Source organism: Galeopterus variegatus, unplaced genomic scaffold (assembly GCF_000696425.1).
Source record: "Galeopterus variegatus unplaced genomic scaffold, G_variegatus-3.0.2 Scaffold2168, whole genome shotgun sequence".
In the NCBI taxonomy this organism is placed as follows: Eukaryota; Metazoa; Chordata; class Mammalia; order Dermoptera; family Cynocephalidae; genus Galeopterus; species Galeopterus variegatus.
Window position 1 is genome coordinate 40958 of NW_007728279.1, and position 18359 is coordinate 59316.

General features: G+C 48.7%; 1 protein-coding gene across 2 annotated transcripts in view; it reads left to right on the forward strand.

Moving 5' to 3' along the window:
- PIP4K2B (phosphatidylinositol-5-phosphate 4-kinase, type II, beta) overlaps positions 1–17787 on the forward strand; it is a 28379-nt gene extending 10592 nt beyond the window's left edge. The window contains exons 2-11 of one of the 2 annotated variants that reach the window (XR_551079.1): positions 1295–1392; positions 3476–3572; positions 6375–6527; positions 7423–7569; positions 8632–8670; positions 9374–9487; positions 12887–13145; positions 13761–13864; positions 14518–15280; positions 17716–17787. Coding sequence is in view for 1 of the 2 variants with exons in the window: in XM_008580825.1 (XP_008579047.1) it covers positions 1295–1392; positions 3476–3572; positions 6375–6527; positions 7423–7569; positions 8632–8670; positions 9374–9487; positions 12887–13145; positions 13761–13864; positions 14518–14598 (1092 nt within the window). In the remaining variant the exon portion in view is untranslated. Of the gene's footprint in view, positions 1–1294; positions 1393–3475; positions 3573–6374; positions 6528–7422; positions 7570–8631; positions 8671–9373; positions 9488–12886; positions 13146–13760; positions 13865–14517; positions 17170–17715 lie in introns of those variants that run through there. The other variant, XM_008580825.1, reaches the window with a different exon arrangement.
- Positions 17788–18359: the final 572 nt, after the last annotated feature.

Sequence of the window (18359 nt, forward strand, 5' to 3'; positions counted from 1 at the left end):
TGCTGACAACACCAAGTCAAGGGTTAAGATCGCCTTACTGGTCATCTTTAAAAAAAAAAAAAGAAAAGAAAAGAAACATAAAAGGGGCAGCGAATTAAATGCCATTGCCCTCATTTATGCTCCTGGAAGAGTCCTAATGACTTCAGGTTATCCCCTCACTACCCCATGGGGCCTCATTGAGATAACAGGATTTGCAAGGAATGTATCTGGGAGATGCAAGGCTATACCCTCTCTCTCCCAATCCATTAAGTCAGGACTAAGGTTTCCTCTGTAAATCCTGAATGCATTAATGGCAACTGGGTTGTGGGTCAAATGTCAGATACTAGGCTGTGATGGGAGAGGACATCTGTGGCTAATTAGACCACTAATTAGCTAAACTGGGATGGGGAAGGGCAGGATCTGCCCTCTCAGCTCTGCACCAGTGAGAAGCCATCTCCCTATCCAGGTTCTACCTCCATGAAGGGGGATGAAAGACAATGAGAAGGTTTGTTTGCATTAGGGGCAAGGCATCCTGCCCCATCTTCCCCAGTTCAGCATAAGGCAGGACATTGCCTCAGGAACTAGCCCTGCTTTTATCAGGACAGTCGAAGTGGGCCAGTGGCCAGATTTCTACCTCTTCTGCTTACTATAAATTTAATCCTTTACTTTGGGCATATGAGTTACACACCCACAGAAACCCATCTAGTTTTTTTCCTGCCTTCAGCTAATTTCTTGAGTGACTCACAGTTTGTATGAAGATGTTCAAAGGCCCTAATTAATACTTAGATGGGGGGAAATTATCCAATGATTAATTTATTATCGCATTTGACAGATACTTATTGAGTATCTGCTATATGCACGTCATGGTGCCAAGCACCATGCAGCCCCCAAAGACCAGTTAGATGATCCTTGCTTAGATCAGCAATATGGTCTTGCCTCGCTTATCGTCTAGCAGTATCATATCGTGAGGTTTATAAGCATTAACTACAATATGAGGGAAGCTGTGAGATGGCCAAAAAATGGATACAAACAACGCATCAAGAATTCCAAGATGGGAAAGAGTATTTATGATCTAGAGAATTTTAGAAAGCTGGAGGAGGAGGTGCCTTTTGACCTGGACCTTGTCAGATGGGGAGAATTGCAATAGGTAGAGATGAGATTGGGAACTTATTTGAGGAGAAAAGCAGAAATAAAGACAGGGAGGGAATCTATGGACATGTTTTTAGCGAAATGGTGGCATCCACATTGTAGCATATTGTCTGTCTGAGGTAGGCGGCCTCCTGGCTGAGACCCTCACTTTCCCCTTGCTTTGCAGATCAATGAGCTGAGCAATGTCCCTGTCCCTGTCATGCTAATGCCAGATGACTTCAAAGCCTACAGCAAGATCAAGGTGGACAATCATCTCTTCAATAAGTAAGTTGTCTACTGAGTGGGCTCAGGTTTTGTGGGCAGTCCTTTCTGTCAAGTCAGAGAGCTTCTGAAGTGTCGTACATGGCAGGGGTCAAGCTGGCACCTGGCAGGGTGTGACAGCAACACCTGGATCCCAGAGCTGACAAACTAGCTGGGAAAATGTGTTCATTATGTGCCTCTCTCCCTCTCATTGTCATCTCACTCCCTTCTCAGCCTACCTCCCGTGTCCCTCGGGACATGTGGCTGGGCCCAGGGTGATTCATCTATGGCCAGCTCAGGTAGAAGTGAGCTGCTCAGGAGTTGAGGCATGTGGTGTGAGGCTGCGGCTGTGGCCGTATCTTGATCTTCGTCTGAGGCAGGAAGCTGCGAGGCGTGTTCCTGGCCTGGGATGCAGTCAAGCCCTTTTCTCTCCAACTGGTGTGTGAACAACAGGTTGAGCATGGTGCTCAAGGGCACTTGCTACCTGAATAACTCTTCCCATTTTCGTCTGTTGTGGCTTCTTGGATTCACACCAGTGTCTGGAGATTGTTCCGGACGTTGTTGGAGACACTCCAGCAGCCATCTCACCTGGCACAGTCTGAACTTGAGCATGGTGCTCAAGGGCACTTGCTACCTGAATAACTCTTCCCATTTTCGTCTGTTGTGGCTTCTTGGATTCACACCAGTGTCGAGATTGTTCCGGACGTTGTTGGAGACACTCCAGCAGCCATCTCACCTGGCACAGTCTGAACCTGCTCCAAGCCTTTTGGAGGCCTTGCCTTTTTATCCCACTGTGGGGTCACCCCAGGAACTGTTTGCTGCTCACACTGTCCTCCTTTCTGTGTGTGAATCCTGGTTCCATTCTCCATTGTCCCATAGTCCGCATCACCTCACCAGCTGGGCTCTGTCACCCACCATTCTCAGACTTAGCCCAGACGAAAAGACCTTTAGTGGCCTTTCTCTGCCATAGTAAGTAATAACATCTTGTTCTAGAAGCCATCTGACTCCATAGGAGCCACCTGCAAAGTGGCCACCTGAGGAAGGAGAGGCAGCCCTCAACTCAGAGGCAGGAAAGAAGGTGTTTCTGTCCCAGAGGTCAGGGTTCTGGAAATGGGCGTTGCACCACCAGCCAAGTGGCCCATGGTCTCTGGTGAAGTTCCACCACCTTGACATCTTGGTCAAAAGCGCACCCATTCTCTTATCTTTATTCCTTTTGCCCTTTCAACAACCATTCATATGCTATTAGACTGCAGTGCTGTTTACTAGAACATAGGGTAAGTAAGGCAGACTAGGCCTCTTCAGGAGAAGCCATTCCTTTTTATTTCCTTGAAGCCTGTCATCCTGGCGTAGTCAGAGGGACATATTTCTGAAAGGGAGTTCCTAGGCAGAGTGGCTATTGTAAAGATGGAGGATTGATAGCCGTCATTTCAAGGGGATTCTCCTTCTGGGAGTCCGTGGATTGACTAAGGGATTGGTGCCAGCAGTCAGCAAGCAAGGCTCTATGAAAAGACGGGGTCCCAGTCAATTGGCTGAGGACCTCTTCAGTCTTAAGCACCCGCTTTCTACATCTCAGTTGAAGCCCAGGGCAGGGCTTCCTGAATATAACCATCTTCAGGATGTTTTGATAGGATCATCCCCAGAGGAGAGGGACCATTTGATGAGAAAGGTCTTTCCTGATGGCAGTCAGGATGATGTTCACCTCACGGCAGATGCTCACTCGTGGCCACACACCTGTAGCACGTGTAGCGCTTGTGAGTGGAGCCTGTGTTCAGTTTCACTGCCCAGTGGGTAAGATTTTTTTTTTTCCTTTAATGTTTTATTGAAGGACAACATACACAGAGAAAAGTGCACAAATTATAAGTATACAAGTGAACACAGAGATGTAACATTTTAAACTTTTACATGCTCAGAATCACCTGGAGTGCTTGTTAAAAATGCAGATTTCCAGACTCACCTCCAGAATTCCTGGGGCCTAGAAACCCACATTTTAAACATGGCAGATTGTTCAGATCCAGGTGATCTGTGGACCACATTTTGAGGAGTTCTAATGTGAGAATTAAGACAAGCAAGGGGCAGTTCACAAATACATGTCTCTGCTTTTCCCTAGGGAGAACCTCCCCAGCCGCTTTAAGTTTAAGGAGTACTGCCCCATGGTGTTCCGAAATCTCCGGGAGAGGTTTGGGATTGATGATCAGGATTACCAGGTATGGGGGGTCTTGGCAAAATCAGAGAGCTCAGGAGTGGAGTGGGGTCAGGAAGCCACAGGACAAGTAAAGGAAAAAAAGTGTCAGCTGATCTTGTGCTTTGTCTCCCTGTCTTGTCTCGCTCCAGCCCAGGCAGTCTCTCTCCCAGTACTGGGGGGCTCTTGGAGGGGTGAGGGCCTTAGAAGTGCTTCTCAGGATGCCTCACAGGCTCAGACTCCTTTCCCTGGGAGGGAGAACAGCAGGAGGGAGAGGGGTCTATGGAAGCTGCTTCATCTTAGTCTGACATTGCCAGTCTAGGCTGAAGAACCCTTCTCCTTTGTAGTTTGACTTAAAAGAGAGAATTGTTGTCAGTGAGAGATGAGGCCTCTTAAAGCAGATAAGACAGGTTAGAAAATAACGACTACAAGGGTAGTGTAACCTCTTGTCGGGTATAGAGTGTCACTTTCTAAACTTGCCCCCTGTCCTGTTGGTGCGAAGGGTGGTAAGCGTGGCATGGCAGCTGCCCCCTAAAGGGAGTGATAATGTCATAGAGACTGTTGGCCTATGGGGAAGAATCAATCCCAATGTCAGGGACATTATAGTCTGACTCATGGTCCATGGTTTTGTCACTTCTTCACAAGCACCTATCCTTGGGCTTTCTTCCCCCGGCAGCCAGCCAGCCTAGTGGTATAGTGGGATAATTTCCACTTCCCTGCGTAGCAGAGTGAGGAATATAGCAGACTTTCAATCGTCTGTGGGGGAAAGGGAGTATAGAGCATAGTGAAATCTAAAATGGATTCCCAGATCTTTTAAGACATTGTAGTTCCTGCCACCCCACTCCGGTAAGCCTTTCACGGAGTAGTCCACAGAAGCACAGTGGGCCTCAGGTGAGAGTCTCTCCCACCTCTCTCCTCCACTCTGGAGGGCCTGCATGCAAAAGAAATATCCTGAGGAAGAGGGTGAGGGGATGTGAGAGGAGGAAGAGATGCTGGGGGCTCGAATGCCCAGGAGTGCCCACATCTTAGAGGTACGGGGAGGTCCCTCCAGCCCTCTCTGTTAGGACGGAACCCTGAACTAAATCAGGACCTGATTGGAGCTTGAGGTTTTCTGAAAACTTCTTGCCACTTTCAACCCCCAGTTGCTCAGATGTCTTCCCTCCACTGTGGCTCCTTTCCGTACCCTCAGCTGTCTAACCACATCCTCTCAGTGTCTGCATTTTTGCCTCTGATAGCCTCGTGGGCACATGACTGTGCTCAAGACTGAAATGAGGACAGGGAAGATGGTGTTCAGGGAGGGGACTCTATATATTCTTGGACTACCGTGATTTAGAGTCAGAAGATGCTGCCTGGAAATGAGACAGAGACAGAGCTCCCAACTGGGCTTAAACTTACTGGTAGAAGGGCCAGGCTGGCAGAGAGAGGCACTCAGTCACGTAGTCTACTCAACATTTCTGGATTGGAGGCCGGCCCGCGGCTCACTCGGGAGAGTGCGGTGCTGATAACACCAAGGCCACGGGTTCGGATCCTATATAGGGATGGCCGGTTGCTCACTGGCTGAGCGTGGTGCTGACAACACCAAGTCAAGGGTTGAGATCCCCTTACCGGTCATCTTTTAAAAAAAAAACAAAACATTCTGGATTGGGGGGCACGCTGTTTTGGGGGAGTTGCTCCTTTCATTTAGCACCTTTGCGGAGGAACTCCCAGAGTCCCTTATCACTTCCATCTTTAGTTTCTCTGTGAAGGTGGTGCCCCCTCCTCCATGAGGGTTGTATGAGGAGGCATTAGGCGAAGGTAAAGAGTAGGCTCCTTAGTGAGGGCTGGGGAAAGGGCTTGGAGAAGAGGTGTTTCTGTGAGCAGATCACCATGCATGTTTTCTTGGGAACAGGGACACCTGGGACCCCTTGCCTCCCAAAGGTCTTCTCCCGGCGTCAGCTTGGTGAACACATCTCTTTGGTTGACTCACACCTTCCCCCACCTTCCCTCTTGAGGCGTCTACTGGCCTTTGATCCTAATGGGAGTGAGGCCTTGAAGAGAAACAGGGTTTGAGTCAGAAAAGCACCCCAGAACTGCCTCCCAGCCCTGCACAGGCAAGCAAGAGGCTGAGGTGCGGGAAAGGTGTCAGGCAGAGAGAGGAGGATGAGCTTCCTGCTGTGGGAAGGGTTTTTCAGCATCAGAGTAAATACAGGGAAGAGAGAAGACTGTGGTCATCATTGCTGTTTTTTTTGTTTTTTTTTTTAGCAGCTGGCTGGTATAGGGATGAAACCCTGACCTTGGTGTTGTCAGCACCACGCTCTAACTGACTGAGCTCACCGGCCAGCTCTACTGCTTCTTTATGCTGGACTTCTTACATGTTTCCTAAGCTTTGTCTTTGTCACCCCAAAAGACTGGGAAAATCAGCTCAGTGTGCCTCCTTGTGTTCCAGATGAGGAAACTCAGGGGTAGAGAAGTTACATGGCTCACGCAAGGATTTATTGCATGTGAGGGTCAGGATTACAACCCAGGCTCTAACATCTGAGGCAGAGTTTTAGTTTGCAGGGTAGCTCTCTAGGATTAAAGTCAAAGGAAACTCTTTCACAGTCAGTCTTCTTCCCATCCTAGTCTGGGAGGAAGGACGGGTGGTGAGGAACAGCTCTTGTCACTTTGGAGGAAGATTTTATGGAGGGACCGGAACAGCCCATGAGAAAGGGGTTAGGTAAGGTCTCGTTTGGGAGTTCCTCTTTCGATGTTGTTGGCTTTCGAGCAACACAGCCCATAAGAGAAGACTCAGAAGTCAGAATCCTTGGTCCCCTCGCAAGCCTCGCCTGCTTTTGTCTCGGTTCCTCAGAACTCAGTGACGCGCAGTGCCCCCATCAACAGTGACAGCCAGGGCCGGTGCGGCACACGTTTCCTCACCACCTACGACCGGCGATTTGTCATCAAGACTGTGTCGAGTGAGGACGTGGCCGAGATGCACAACATATTAAAGAAATACCACCAGGTATGGCGGGTCCCAAGCCTGGGTCGTAGAGGACAGATGGGAAGAGAGAGAAGAGAGGCCTGGAGGAGCTTTGCAGGGAGGGATTGGTCCTCTCTGATCATGGCAGATGCTTCCTGATAACCAAGCAGGGGGTGCTGTCCTACAGCCACGTAGGTGAAATGCCTACTTTAAAATAGAAAAAAGGAGACAATGAGGCACAGGGCTGACTCAGTCCTGGCTGGGAAGTTTTCACAGTCTGGCATCTGCCTCATTTCTTCAGAAAGAGGGCCCATCAGCGTAGCAGGGTTGGTTCCTTTCCTGTTCTGTCTCTCCACTCATCTGGAACCTGTCCCTATGTGCTGTGGAATCATCTGAGTGCCTGTCCTCAGCCTGCTTGGGTCTTCATTTTCGGGTACATGAGAAGTGGTGAAGGAAACTTCTGGTCTTTTGGGAGTTACAGGAGAAACCCTGAGGCATGGCGTGGGTACGAGCTTTGGGTATGGAGCCACCTATTCTCCTGGACAGCTGGATCCCAGCCCTGCCTCCCCTCTCTGCCCTGTGGTTTTCCCCTATCAGATGGGCAGAAGAGATGCAAGGCATGGGCCTGTGATTTTCCTGCTGTGGAATCTTATTTCAACAAAATGTTAGGAGAAGCCCCAATAATATGAACCCGAAGGGGCTCAGCACTGCCTGCTCTGCTCTCCTCTCACTCTGCCATGCCAACTGGAGCAGGGTGGCAGTTGCCTTTTGTGAGTCTAAGGAACTCCTCTAACTTGACAGAACCTGACTGGAAAACCACTAGTCTGAAGGTTAGAATCCCAAGGAGCCAGGGAGCGTGCCAGCCTGGGGAGAACCCCATCCGCCCCGGGCACCTTTCTCTTCCTCAGCCTTCTTGCTTTCCTCCTTTCCGTTCTAGTTCATAGTGGAGTGCCACGGCAACAGCCTTCTGCCACAGTTCCTGGGCATGTACCGCCTGACTGTGGATGGTGTGGAAACCTACATGGTGGTCACTAGGAATGTCTTCAGCCATCGTCTCACTGTACACCGCAAGTATGACCTCAAGGTAAAGGGCTCTGTGCTTCCCAGCACTGTGCTGCTCTCTGTTTGAGGCACGGAGGGACCACTGCTCCCGCTTCCACATAATTGGGAAAGCCAGAGCATATGTGTCGGCATGGACAGGTGACTGGAGTTGATGTGCCTAATTCTTGTGTACCACAGGCTGTTTGAAGGCCAGGTGACAGTAACAAGAGGCTATTTAAGCCCTAAATGTACCTTATTTATGTAACAATTGATGCTGTTCAACTCCTGTCTGTGGGATGTGCACATCTAGGGAAGCAGGGTGGGGACAGGCCATGCTGAAGCATGCACTCTGGCATCTGTCCAGGCCCCTGTGGAGTGACAGCACAAGTGCATTTCTAGACAACAAGAAAGACCCCTTTGTGGCTATGAACCAGGGTACTCTGTTGTTTTTGAATCTGGCTTCCTTGACTTCTGTTACCTTACACTGCTGTCCCTTCTCTCTGCTGCAGCTGTACTGGTTACTTTTGTGTTCCTGCAGTGCCTGTGCTTCTCATCCTCCAAGGATACCGCATATGCCGCCTAGAGTACTTTCTCTTCCAGCAGCCCTGCCCTTTTCTCCTCCTCCTCCTTCACCCACCTAATTGCTTCCTTCTTACTCTTCTGAGCTCAGCTCAAATACCACTTCTTCCAGGAAGTAGGCCACAGCCACTGCTCCTGCCTAGTCCAGGCCAGGCCTCTGTGTTACGTGCTCTTAGAGTGTTCTGTCTCCTCCGCTTAGCATGATTGTAATGAATGCATTAATGAATTGTATAGCCACTGCTTAATCTCCGTCTTCCCTGTTAGAAGGAAAGTTCCCTAAGGGCAGGGACTGAGTCTGTCCAGTGCAGTCCTGTCTGCTGAGCACCTAACATGTATCTTGTATACAGAGCCCTCTAACTGGGCTGTGACAGAGTAAGTGAACAAGTTGCTGCCTCCGGGCCCCTCCAGGATTCTAACCAGCCTACTTCAGTCCATCTGCTGGCTCTCCCCAAAGACTGATGCAGGTTTGCTCGCTCAGTGGAGTTTACCTCAGCTGGACTTCTCCTGACGGCTCTTATCCTTTCAGGGTTCCACTGTTGCCAGAGAAGCGAGTGACAAGGAGAAGGTATGTTGGTGCTGAGCAGTGTGGCAGGGTTGCTCGGAATTAGAAACACCTTCTGTTGGCCATTCTGTCCCTCCCCACTACAGCTCCTAGCCCCGTTCCCAGAATGCAGTCTGTCAACATGAAATGCTCTTTGTCACTGAGCTCCTGCCTGTCCTTGACCTAGGCCTAGGCCTTGGTCTCCATCCTTTCACCTCTGCCCTCATTGGCTTCTTCATAGTCCTGCTGGGATGGCAGACAACTTCCATCTCATAGTCCTGCCTGAGTCAATTAGTGGCTACCTGAGCCATGAGGTAGTCTCGGCTCAGCAAGAATCCTTTGGTCAGTCCTCATTGTCTGATATATGCCACATATTTGCCATCCCTGCCTACCCGAAGCCTGTGGCTGTAGATGCTTATACTGCTGGGGTTTTTTGTTTGTTTGTTTTTGGTGGCTGTATGGTGCAGGGATCCAGAGAAACAAGATTTACTTTGTTTTTGGATGGATGGCTGGTATGGGGATCCAAACCCTTGACGTGTTATAACACTGTGATTTAATCAACTGAGCTAACCAGCCAGCCCTCCTACACTGTTGACTTAGCAGGTTATGTATCTGTGTGCTAAAGACTCTTCCCCTTTCTGTACCATTGCCCTCAATGGAACAGTTCATTGCCCCTGGGGTGAATGAATCAGACCCACCCAGCCTAATATTGCTGTTGCTTTCCCAGGCCAAGGACTTGCCAACATTCAAAGACAATGACTTCCTCAACGAAGGGCAGAAGCTGCACGTGGGAGAGGAGAGTAAAAAGAACTTCCTGGAGAAACTAAAGCGGGATGTTGAGGTACTTACTAATCTTTGTTTTCACATTGGTTGGGTAGGCCCCTTCTGTACCCAGATGAGGAGGCTCTTTAGCCTTAAGAAAAATGGAATTCACTACTTTCCAAGAGTATAGACAAAAGGAAGGGTGGTGATTTGAGCAGTGTGGCCACTTATTTGCACTTAAAGCTAGTGCAAATGAACACTCCATTTGAGGGGGAACAGTTCGTGCTGCTAGAACCTTTGTAACTCAGTTTGGAATACTTTTCCCTCATCTCTTCACTAATCCATTCCAACACCTTCAAAGTCCCCTTCTGGTGGTGTCCCTACAGTGGAGGGGGCATCTGGCCATCAGAGCAGCAGGAAACCAACTGTGTAGATCCACCAACCAGGCTTTCCTCTGGCTCTGATTCCCCACTTGCCCAGCAGTCTCCTGGTTGTAATGGGACCTCCTATGGAGAAGTGCCACCAGGGGAGGACAGATGCTCAATAGTGAACATGTTATCTGGACCACTTGATAACTGTGTCTCTCTTTAAATAAGTGAGAGCCTGCTCATTAAAACCAAACCCCACAAACTAAAAACATTTTTTTATTTGGTAAAATATATATAATAATATTTGTCATCCTAACCATTTTTTTTTTTTTTTTTTTAAAAGATGACCGGTAAGGGGATCTTAACCCTCGACTTGGTGTTGTCAGCACCACGCTCAGCCAGTGAGTGAACCGGCCATCCCTATATGGGATCCGAACCCGGGGCCTCGGTGTTATCAGCACCACACTCTCCCGAGTGAGCCATGGGCCGGCCCCATCCTAACCATTTTTAAGTGTATAGTTCAGTGGCATTAAGTACATTCATCTTCCCCAACTGAAACTTTGTACCCATTAAACACCAACTCTCAATTCCTGCTTCCTTCTAGTCCCTGGCAACCAGTGTTCTACTTTCTGTCCCTATAAAGTTGATTACTCTAGGAACTTCCTATAAGTGGAATCATACAATATTTGTCCTTTTGTAACTGCCTTATTTCACTTAGCATAAAATCTTCAGTGTTCATCCATGTTGTAGCATATGTCAGAATTTCCTTTTTAAGGCTGAATAGTATTCCACGGTGTATTTAATACCACATGTATATCCATTCACCTGTTGATGGGCACTTGGTATATTAGGGTGCTCCAGAGAAACAGAACCAGTAGAGTGTAATGTACATCTCTCTGTATCGAGAGATTTATTATAAGGAATTGGCTCGCACAATTATGGAGCATGATAAGATGTTCGGTCAACAAGCTGGAGATACAAGGGGGGTTGAGCTGCTGTCTGGAGGCCGTCAGGCAGCAGGCATGAGGGGTTCCCTCTAACCTGCGGGGGGCTGCCCTTTGTTGTTCTATTCAGGCCTTCAACTGACTATATGAGGCCTACCCGCGTTAGCGGCAGCATTGACTTTACAGTCACTGATTCAAATGTTAATCTCACCCAGAAACACCCTCACAGACATACCCCAAAATTTGCTTGACCAAATGTCTGGGCACCCCATGGCCCAATCAAGTTGACACATGAAATCAATTGTCACACTTGGGTTGCTTCCACCTTTTAGCTGTTGTGAATAATGCTACTGTGAACATGGGTGTTAAAACTTCTTTTTGCCAGGAAGCTTGTATTTTTTTCTGAGTTACCCACAATTATGTTTATTCCATCATTCTGTCTTTCATACTCTGACATTTGGTTTGTCCTGAGTATTTCTTCTTCTCCCTTTTCTACCTCTCTCCCCACTCTGGTTCTGAGAGGAATTTAAGGCAATTTACTCAATTCATTTGTTTCAATGGATCTTTACAAGTTTTCTCAGGTGGATGGGGGCTGGTATTCATGGATTCTGTCTTCTTGGCCTTGAGAAGGCCTTGTCCAAAGGTGCTCAGAATAGCGCCCCTCCCACTTCTCCTCTACTGAGGAGATTCTGCTGATCTCCCATCACAAGGGCTCTGTGTGCTTTTAGTTGCTTTCTGGGCCTGTGCACAGAGCCACTCTGGTCCTATGATGATTCTCCTAGTCCCCTAGCAGAGTGGTCAGTTTCACAATTTCCTGGTGCTGCAGGCTCAATCTGTGACCATGGCAGAATTCCTAACATGAGGCTGATGGTGACTGGACTCTGGCCTCATTATTAGCTAAACTGGAATGCTGGTGGGCCATTCCATCCTGTATCATCCCACATTCTTTGTTCTTCTCCAAGTCATGAAATCCTAGGTGAAGAGACCTGAGACCCTGTCCTGCTCACAGCACTCATTCTACAGATGAGAAGACCGAGGCTTTTGTGAAGGGAGTCACACAGCGCAAGGGGAGGGTTCCAGCATTCTCCCCCGGCACTGCACAGCCGATTTTGACCTTCAGGGAAGGGGTTGAGAATATCGGTTGGCTCTGGCTGCCATTCTTATGTGGTGTTCCCTTTTCCCTCTCTCTCCATTTTTATCTTGACTGGTAAAGAAGCCGAATTGCATAGTTTTCATATTTTGCTTGTGACCCCCCCAGTTAGAAGTACATTTTACCTTGCAGCCCAACAACCTCTCTCTCCATTTTTATCTTGACTGGTAAAGAAGCCGAATTGCATAGTTTTTCATATTTTGCTTGTGACCCCCCCAGTTAGAAGTACATTTTACCTTGCAGCCCAACAAACACACACACACACACACACACACACACACACACAACTGAAACACCGTCTACCCTACTTTATGTTATGCACTCTGATATTTTCTATTCTACTGGGGTACTTCACAAAGTTCATGGAAAAATTGAATTGAAAGATAATACAAATCCTTCCATGAACTTTTTGAAGACCTCTCATATTTTGTCATGTTTAAGAATTTAAAAAGTCCTAGTCCCAGCCTACTACGTTGGGTTTAGGACTCATAATGGGTTGAGATTTGCAGTTTGACAGACACTGCTGTGTTGCCTCCTATCTCTCCAGCCTCTTCCACAGTGCAAAGTTCCGTTTTTGTTTTTTTTTTCCTCAGACCTGCTATGGACTCTTTTGACCCCAAACCATTTGGGGCCGTGAGCCTGGGGCCACCAGCAGTAACCGGGGTCACAGGGCTGTGCCCTCTTCCTGCAGTGCTTGTTCTACCTTTACTCCCACAGCTTTTGCCTGTCAGACTCTTCATCCTTTAGTCTCAGCCTCACCTCCTTTCCTCAGGGAAGGCCCTCTCAGCCACGGCTGTAGACCCCACAGCTCCTTGCCCCTGTTGAGTGACTGTCTTCCCTGTTAGACACTGAGCTCTCTGAGGGCAGAGACTCTGATGTCTTACTCTTTTATTGTATTTCAGAACTGTCTGTAGAACTGAGTTGAAAGGAATGCCTTTCCCCTCCTTTCCAGATGCCACTGGGATGTCCCAGGTAACCTCTTCTTCCTTCCATCTTTCCGCCCCTCGCCTCCCTAGTTCCTGGCCCAGCTGAAGATCATGGACTACAGTCTGCTGGTGGGCATCCATGATGTGGACCGGGCTGAGCAGGAGGAGATGGAGGTGGAGGAGCGGGCAGAGGATGAGGAGTGTGAGAACGACGGGGTGGGCAGCAGCCTGCTCTGCTCCTACGGCACACCTCCAGACAGCCCTGGCAACCTCCTCAGCTTTCCCCGGTTCTTTGGTCCTGGGGAATTCGACCCCTCTGTTGATGTCTACGCCATGAAAAGCCATGAGAGTAAGCAGGAGCCCGTGCCTGCCCGACCCAGCCCTGGCCCCCACCTCACCCACTTCAGCCCACTGTTGAGATACCCTGTGGGCATCTGGACTCCTCATTAATTACTGCCTTTGGCCTCTTTCTGCCTCCAGGCTCCTAATCGGGGTCACCACCAGGACCCAGCCCTGGCCCCCACCTCACCCACTTCAGCCCACTGTTGAGATACCCTGTGGGCATCTGGACTCATTAATTACTGCCTTTGGCCTCTTTCTGCCTCCAGGCTCCTAATCGGGGTCACCACCAGTAGCTGGGGCTCTGGGGTCCCTTCTCTGTCAGAACTTCCTTCCCCTCTCTGCTTATCCTGGTTGGTTGAGGCATGGTCCTGCTCTGGTTCATGGATGCACAGAACTTTATATATACTGTCATGTCAACCCCACAGGTAGCTGTGAAGATCACATAAGATAGGAACTATGGAAGCTTCTGAGGAGAATCCCAGTGGCCACTCCTTTCCTCAGCTCCAGCATGATAGGCATGGATCTGAACCTCATCTCTGAAGCATTGTGGGTGTGCCCCGGCTGCTTTTTGCTTTGTTCCCTGCCACTTCTTCCCACTTTTCTGCTTCCCCTCTCCCTTCAGGTGCCCCCAAGAAGGAGGTTTATTTCATGGCCATCATTGATATCCTTACACCATACGATGCTAAGAAGAAAGCTGCACATGCTGCTAAAACAGTGAAACACGGGGTGAGTTCTGTCTTCATCCGGGGCCCAGCTGGCAGCTGCCCTCACCCTCAGACCCCCAGGGAGGGTGGTCTCAGACCCTCTGTTCTAAGGAAACACTCTCCTGCTCCCTCCTTCCCAGGGCAGAGAACAGGAATAGCAGCCTTCCTGCCTGCCTTGTGTTCCCTGCCATCTGCACTGCACCCCCTTGCTGCCAGGCGGGTAATGTGCCCAACTTGATTTCCCCTCAGTTCTCTGGCCCTCGGGGCCCTGAGCCCGCCAGCTCCTTTTCCCCCAGGGCTGCTGGGCATGTTGTGCATCTTGTTGTATAGCCAGTAATAGCTTTGTTTACATGCTCACACCACTCCCCACAGGCCCATTTCCTCATGGACTTGAAGCGTCTGTTCACACTGAGGCCCCTGTGGAGATTTAGTGCCTCTACCACCTCCCCACCACCTTTCCTCTACTTCAGTGTGGGCTGAGGGCTATAAATCAGGGTGGAGTCAGGACACTCCTGAGATATGTGAACTACTTTTTGAGGTGGCTGCCCAGTCTAGGAAGTAGTATTCAGCTCTAGGGCTGAATAAGAGGCTCCTGAATACCCAGGCTCCTCCCAGGTGCAGCCTCCTGGTTAGGGCGGAGGAAGTCAACCTGAATTGGTCTCTTGTGTATTACAGGCAGGGGCCGAGATCTCGACTGTGAACCCTGAGCAGTACTCCAAACGCTTCAACGAGTTTATGTCCAACATCCTGACGTAGTTGCTTCTATCAGCCAGAGCCAGAGAGCTGGACATGTGGTCAGGGATCAGGAGAGGGAGAGGGTATATTTGGGCTAGAAGGGAGGGTGGGAAGCAGAGTGGGGGGTCGGGAGGGCTTTAGCAATGAGACTGCAGCCTGTGAAACTGAAAGAGACTCTAGCTGGGGAGGAGGGGACGTGCTGTGTGTGCACATGCTCACAGGATGTAACCTCACCTTCTGCTTACCCTTGATTTCTTTTTTGTCCCCATTTGACCCAGGTTAAAAAGGGGTTCCCTTTTTGGTACCTTGTAATCTTGTAAGATACCGTGGGGCTAGGCACGACTTTGTGGGTTTGAGTTTTGTTTCTGAAGTTTCATTGCTCCAGGTGTGCTATTTATAATGTTGTTTGTCATCACCCTATCCACCCTCCCCACCTCTGCCCAGCTCTCAGTTCCCTTCAACTAAAGAGGCACCCAGTAGACCCAGCACAAGGGTCCTCTTAGAGCAAAGCACTCCAACTCCAGAGAGGAGAGGAGGTCAGACACCTCAGCCGCGCTGCATTTGGTCTTGTCTGGATTAACTTTTTAATTTTATGGAGTACTGTGCACAACTTCTTCCACCTTTCAACCTTGGATTCAAGTGAAATGTTATATTATTCCTACATCCTGTCCTCCAGTACTGTCCTCCCAAAGGAACACTCCAGGCCAACACCAGACATCTTGGATCAGAATCAGAGATCTCAGAGGGAGTGTATTCATCCTCATGGGATGGTAAGGGCTGAGGAAGCTGCTGGGCTCTTGGACAGCTGGTTCTCAGAGAACCCCGTCATCATCACCCACGCCCCAGGCTCTGTCAGTCCCTGGAGTTCAGATGTCCTCTCTGTAAAGCCTGCCTCCCACTGGGTCAAGAGGAACTAGAAAGTACCTTTGGATATAACAGGACCCTCATGTTTAAATGGTTCTTTCCCTTTGGGAAAACCCCAGAAATTGACGAATATCCAATGAGGTCTTGTGCCCTCCATTTACTTTCTTCTGACCTCCTCCCAGGCACCTTCACTTGTAGCTGAGCTTTTAGCTGGAAGCAGATCTCCAGGCACCTGGGGTGCTCTTTGCAGAGATACCTCTTCAAGCCCCAGGACTACCATGTAGGTAATCTGGCTCCCTGTGCCTGTGGTTTGTCACTTGGACAGTTATAGCCAGCAAGGTGCTTCCCCACCTTGGAGTATGGCATCCAAGCCTGATGTTGCTTCTGAGTCACTTAAGATGTGACCCAGGAAATCCAATTTGGAGGCTTGATGTGGGGTTTGACCTGGCCCCAACCTTGGGGCTATTTTTCCATGTTGCCCTTCTCTAGACTTTTAGCAGATCTCCAGCCCACGGGCTTCTTTGGAAGGAGTGGCATCCTGCAGCTTCCTTCAGGTTTTCCACCCTCCTTCAGAGCCAGCTACCCAGGCTCTCAGAATCAAGCCACATGTGTCATTCTGATGCCGCCAGAGCAGTGTGGTTTGGCTAGGAGAGAAAACGGCCATGTTGCTCTGCAATGGAGGCGGGTACATTCCTGCGTCTTTTCACACACTCACTGAAGAGGAGCTGAGGATTTGGTATGAGATAGGGTGAAATTTATAGATAACCCCAAAGATGTGAAGATGGTTTGTAGAACCATTTTGAAAGAACAGGTTGGTTTCCTGTGGCTCCTTCCAAACCTAGCCAAGCTCAGCTTCTGGAGATGGAACCAGCCATGTCTCTGCGCCCCACAGCATTTAGGACTGGAAAAAAAGGAGATGGCATTCTTGGACTTTACTGGGGCTGTTGGATTGGATGGGAACTCTTCTAGAAGAGGAAGATGGGGGTCAAACCACTGCCCTGGCCCCAGGAAGGGGCCGTAGGTAGCTCTAAACAACAGCAAGACCACTGAGTGACTTGGGGAAGAACTTGGAACCAAGTGCTCATGGAGAAAACAAATTTGATTTAGGAAAGGGATTACGCATGAATAATGTTTGGATTTTATCTCCCCACCTCATAATCAAGAATGAAAATTTGGATCTGCTCCTAGTCAGGCCTACCATCTCCAAAGCTTGGAAGGCTGTCCTCCTACAGCTTCCACAGCCGTGGGCCCCTGTGGCTTCTCTGCATTTGGTCTGCTGATCATGATGCCATAATGTGTATGAAAAGTGTAACACAATCTTATCAGTTAAAGACTACCAGGTATCTAACTTGTTTAACATTGAGAGAGAGAGAGAGAGAGAGTAGAGTGTGTGTGTGTGTGTGTTTTGTTATTGTTTTGGTATATTGTTTACATTTGGAGAAGTAGCATTCTGTTTCAAATGCTCTTTTTGTTTTTCTGACAGTATTGTTGATTGGGTCAAAACATTTGAGCTGTGGTTTGGTGGATTTTAGGGTTTGTTTTTTTTAAAAGGTCATTCTCTGTGCTATCTTCAGAACCTTGCGTTTGGCCCTTTAATTCCTTTGGCATTCAGATGCTTAAAAACTATCTATCTTGGTTTATTCTTTCTCTTCTCTTCTTTTTGTAATGATAAGGATATGCTATTTGGTTTGCAGTCTGAATGTAGAGAAAGTGAACTGACTCTTTTAACCTTTTGTCTGCCTCCCTTATTTCTCCCTAAGTCCCACCACTCCCTTCTGGGCAGTAGAAGGCATTTGAGGGGAAGTGACTATCTTCAGCCTCAGTCCTTGGGGCCATGAAAAAAAGCTAAACAATCTTATTGCATCCCAGAATAATTTGAGGTCTCCCAAGAACAAAGGTGTAAGAATAAGGGACATGGCTGATGGGTGAGGCCTGGATGGGGATAAGGGAAGAACTCATCTCCGTTGCCTCGTTCTGCCAGTTACAGGGTAGCATCTAGTCACAATTCCTGTCCCCACCCCTCTCCTTCCAAAAGTCTACAGTTGAGAAACTGGTCTTCCAGCCAAAGTGAGGAGTGATCTGAAAACTCCACTAGAAGATCCCTAGACGAAGGCCTCTGGCCCTTATTCCTGCTAATTAAGCACCGGGTCTGTGTCCCCCCATCACAAGCTCCTTCCCTGTGCCCTCTGGTTTGGGGGTTGCAAGGCATGCCAGGAAGCCAGCAGTTCCAGGAGCACAGACTGAAGCAGTGCTCTTCTCAAAGGAACACTCCAGGCCAACACCAGACATCTTGGATCAGAATCAGAGATCTCAGAGGGAGTGTATTCATCCTCATGGGATGGTAAGAGTAGAGTGTGTGTGTGTGTGTGTGTGTGTGTGTGTGTGTGTGTGTGTGTGTGTGTGTGTGTTGTTATTGTTTTGGTATATTGTTTACATTTGGAGAAGTAGCATTCTGTTTCAAATGCTCTTTTTGTTTTTCTGACAGTATTGTTGATTGGGTCAAAACATTTGAGCTGTGGTTTGGTGGATTTTAGGGTTTGTTTTTTTTAAAAGGTCATTCTCTGTGCTATCTTCAGAACCTTGCGTTTGGCCCTTTAATTCCTTTGGCATTCAGATGCTTAAAAACTATCTATCTTGGTTTATTCTTTCTCTTCTCTTCTTTTTGTAATGATAAGGATATGCTATTTGGTTTGCAGTCTGAATGTAGAGAAAGTGAACTGACTCTTTTAACCTTTTGTCTGCCTCCCTTATTTCTCCCTAAGTCCCACCACTCCCTTCTGGGCAGTAGAAGGCATTTGAGGGGAAGTGACTATCTTCAGCCTCAGTCCTTGGGGCCATGAAAAAAAGCTAAACAATCTTATTGCATCCCAGAATAATTTGAGGTCTCCCAAGAACAAAGGTGTAAGAATAAGGGACAT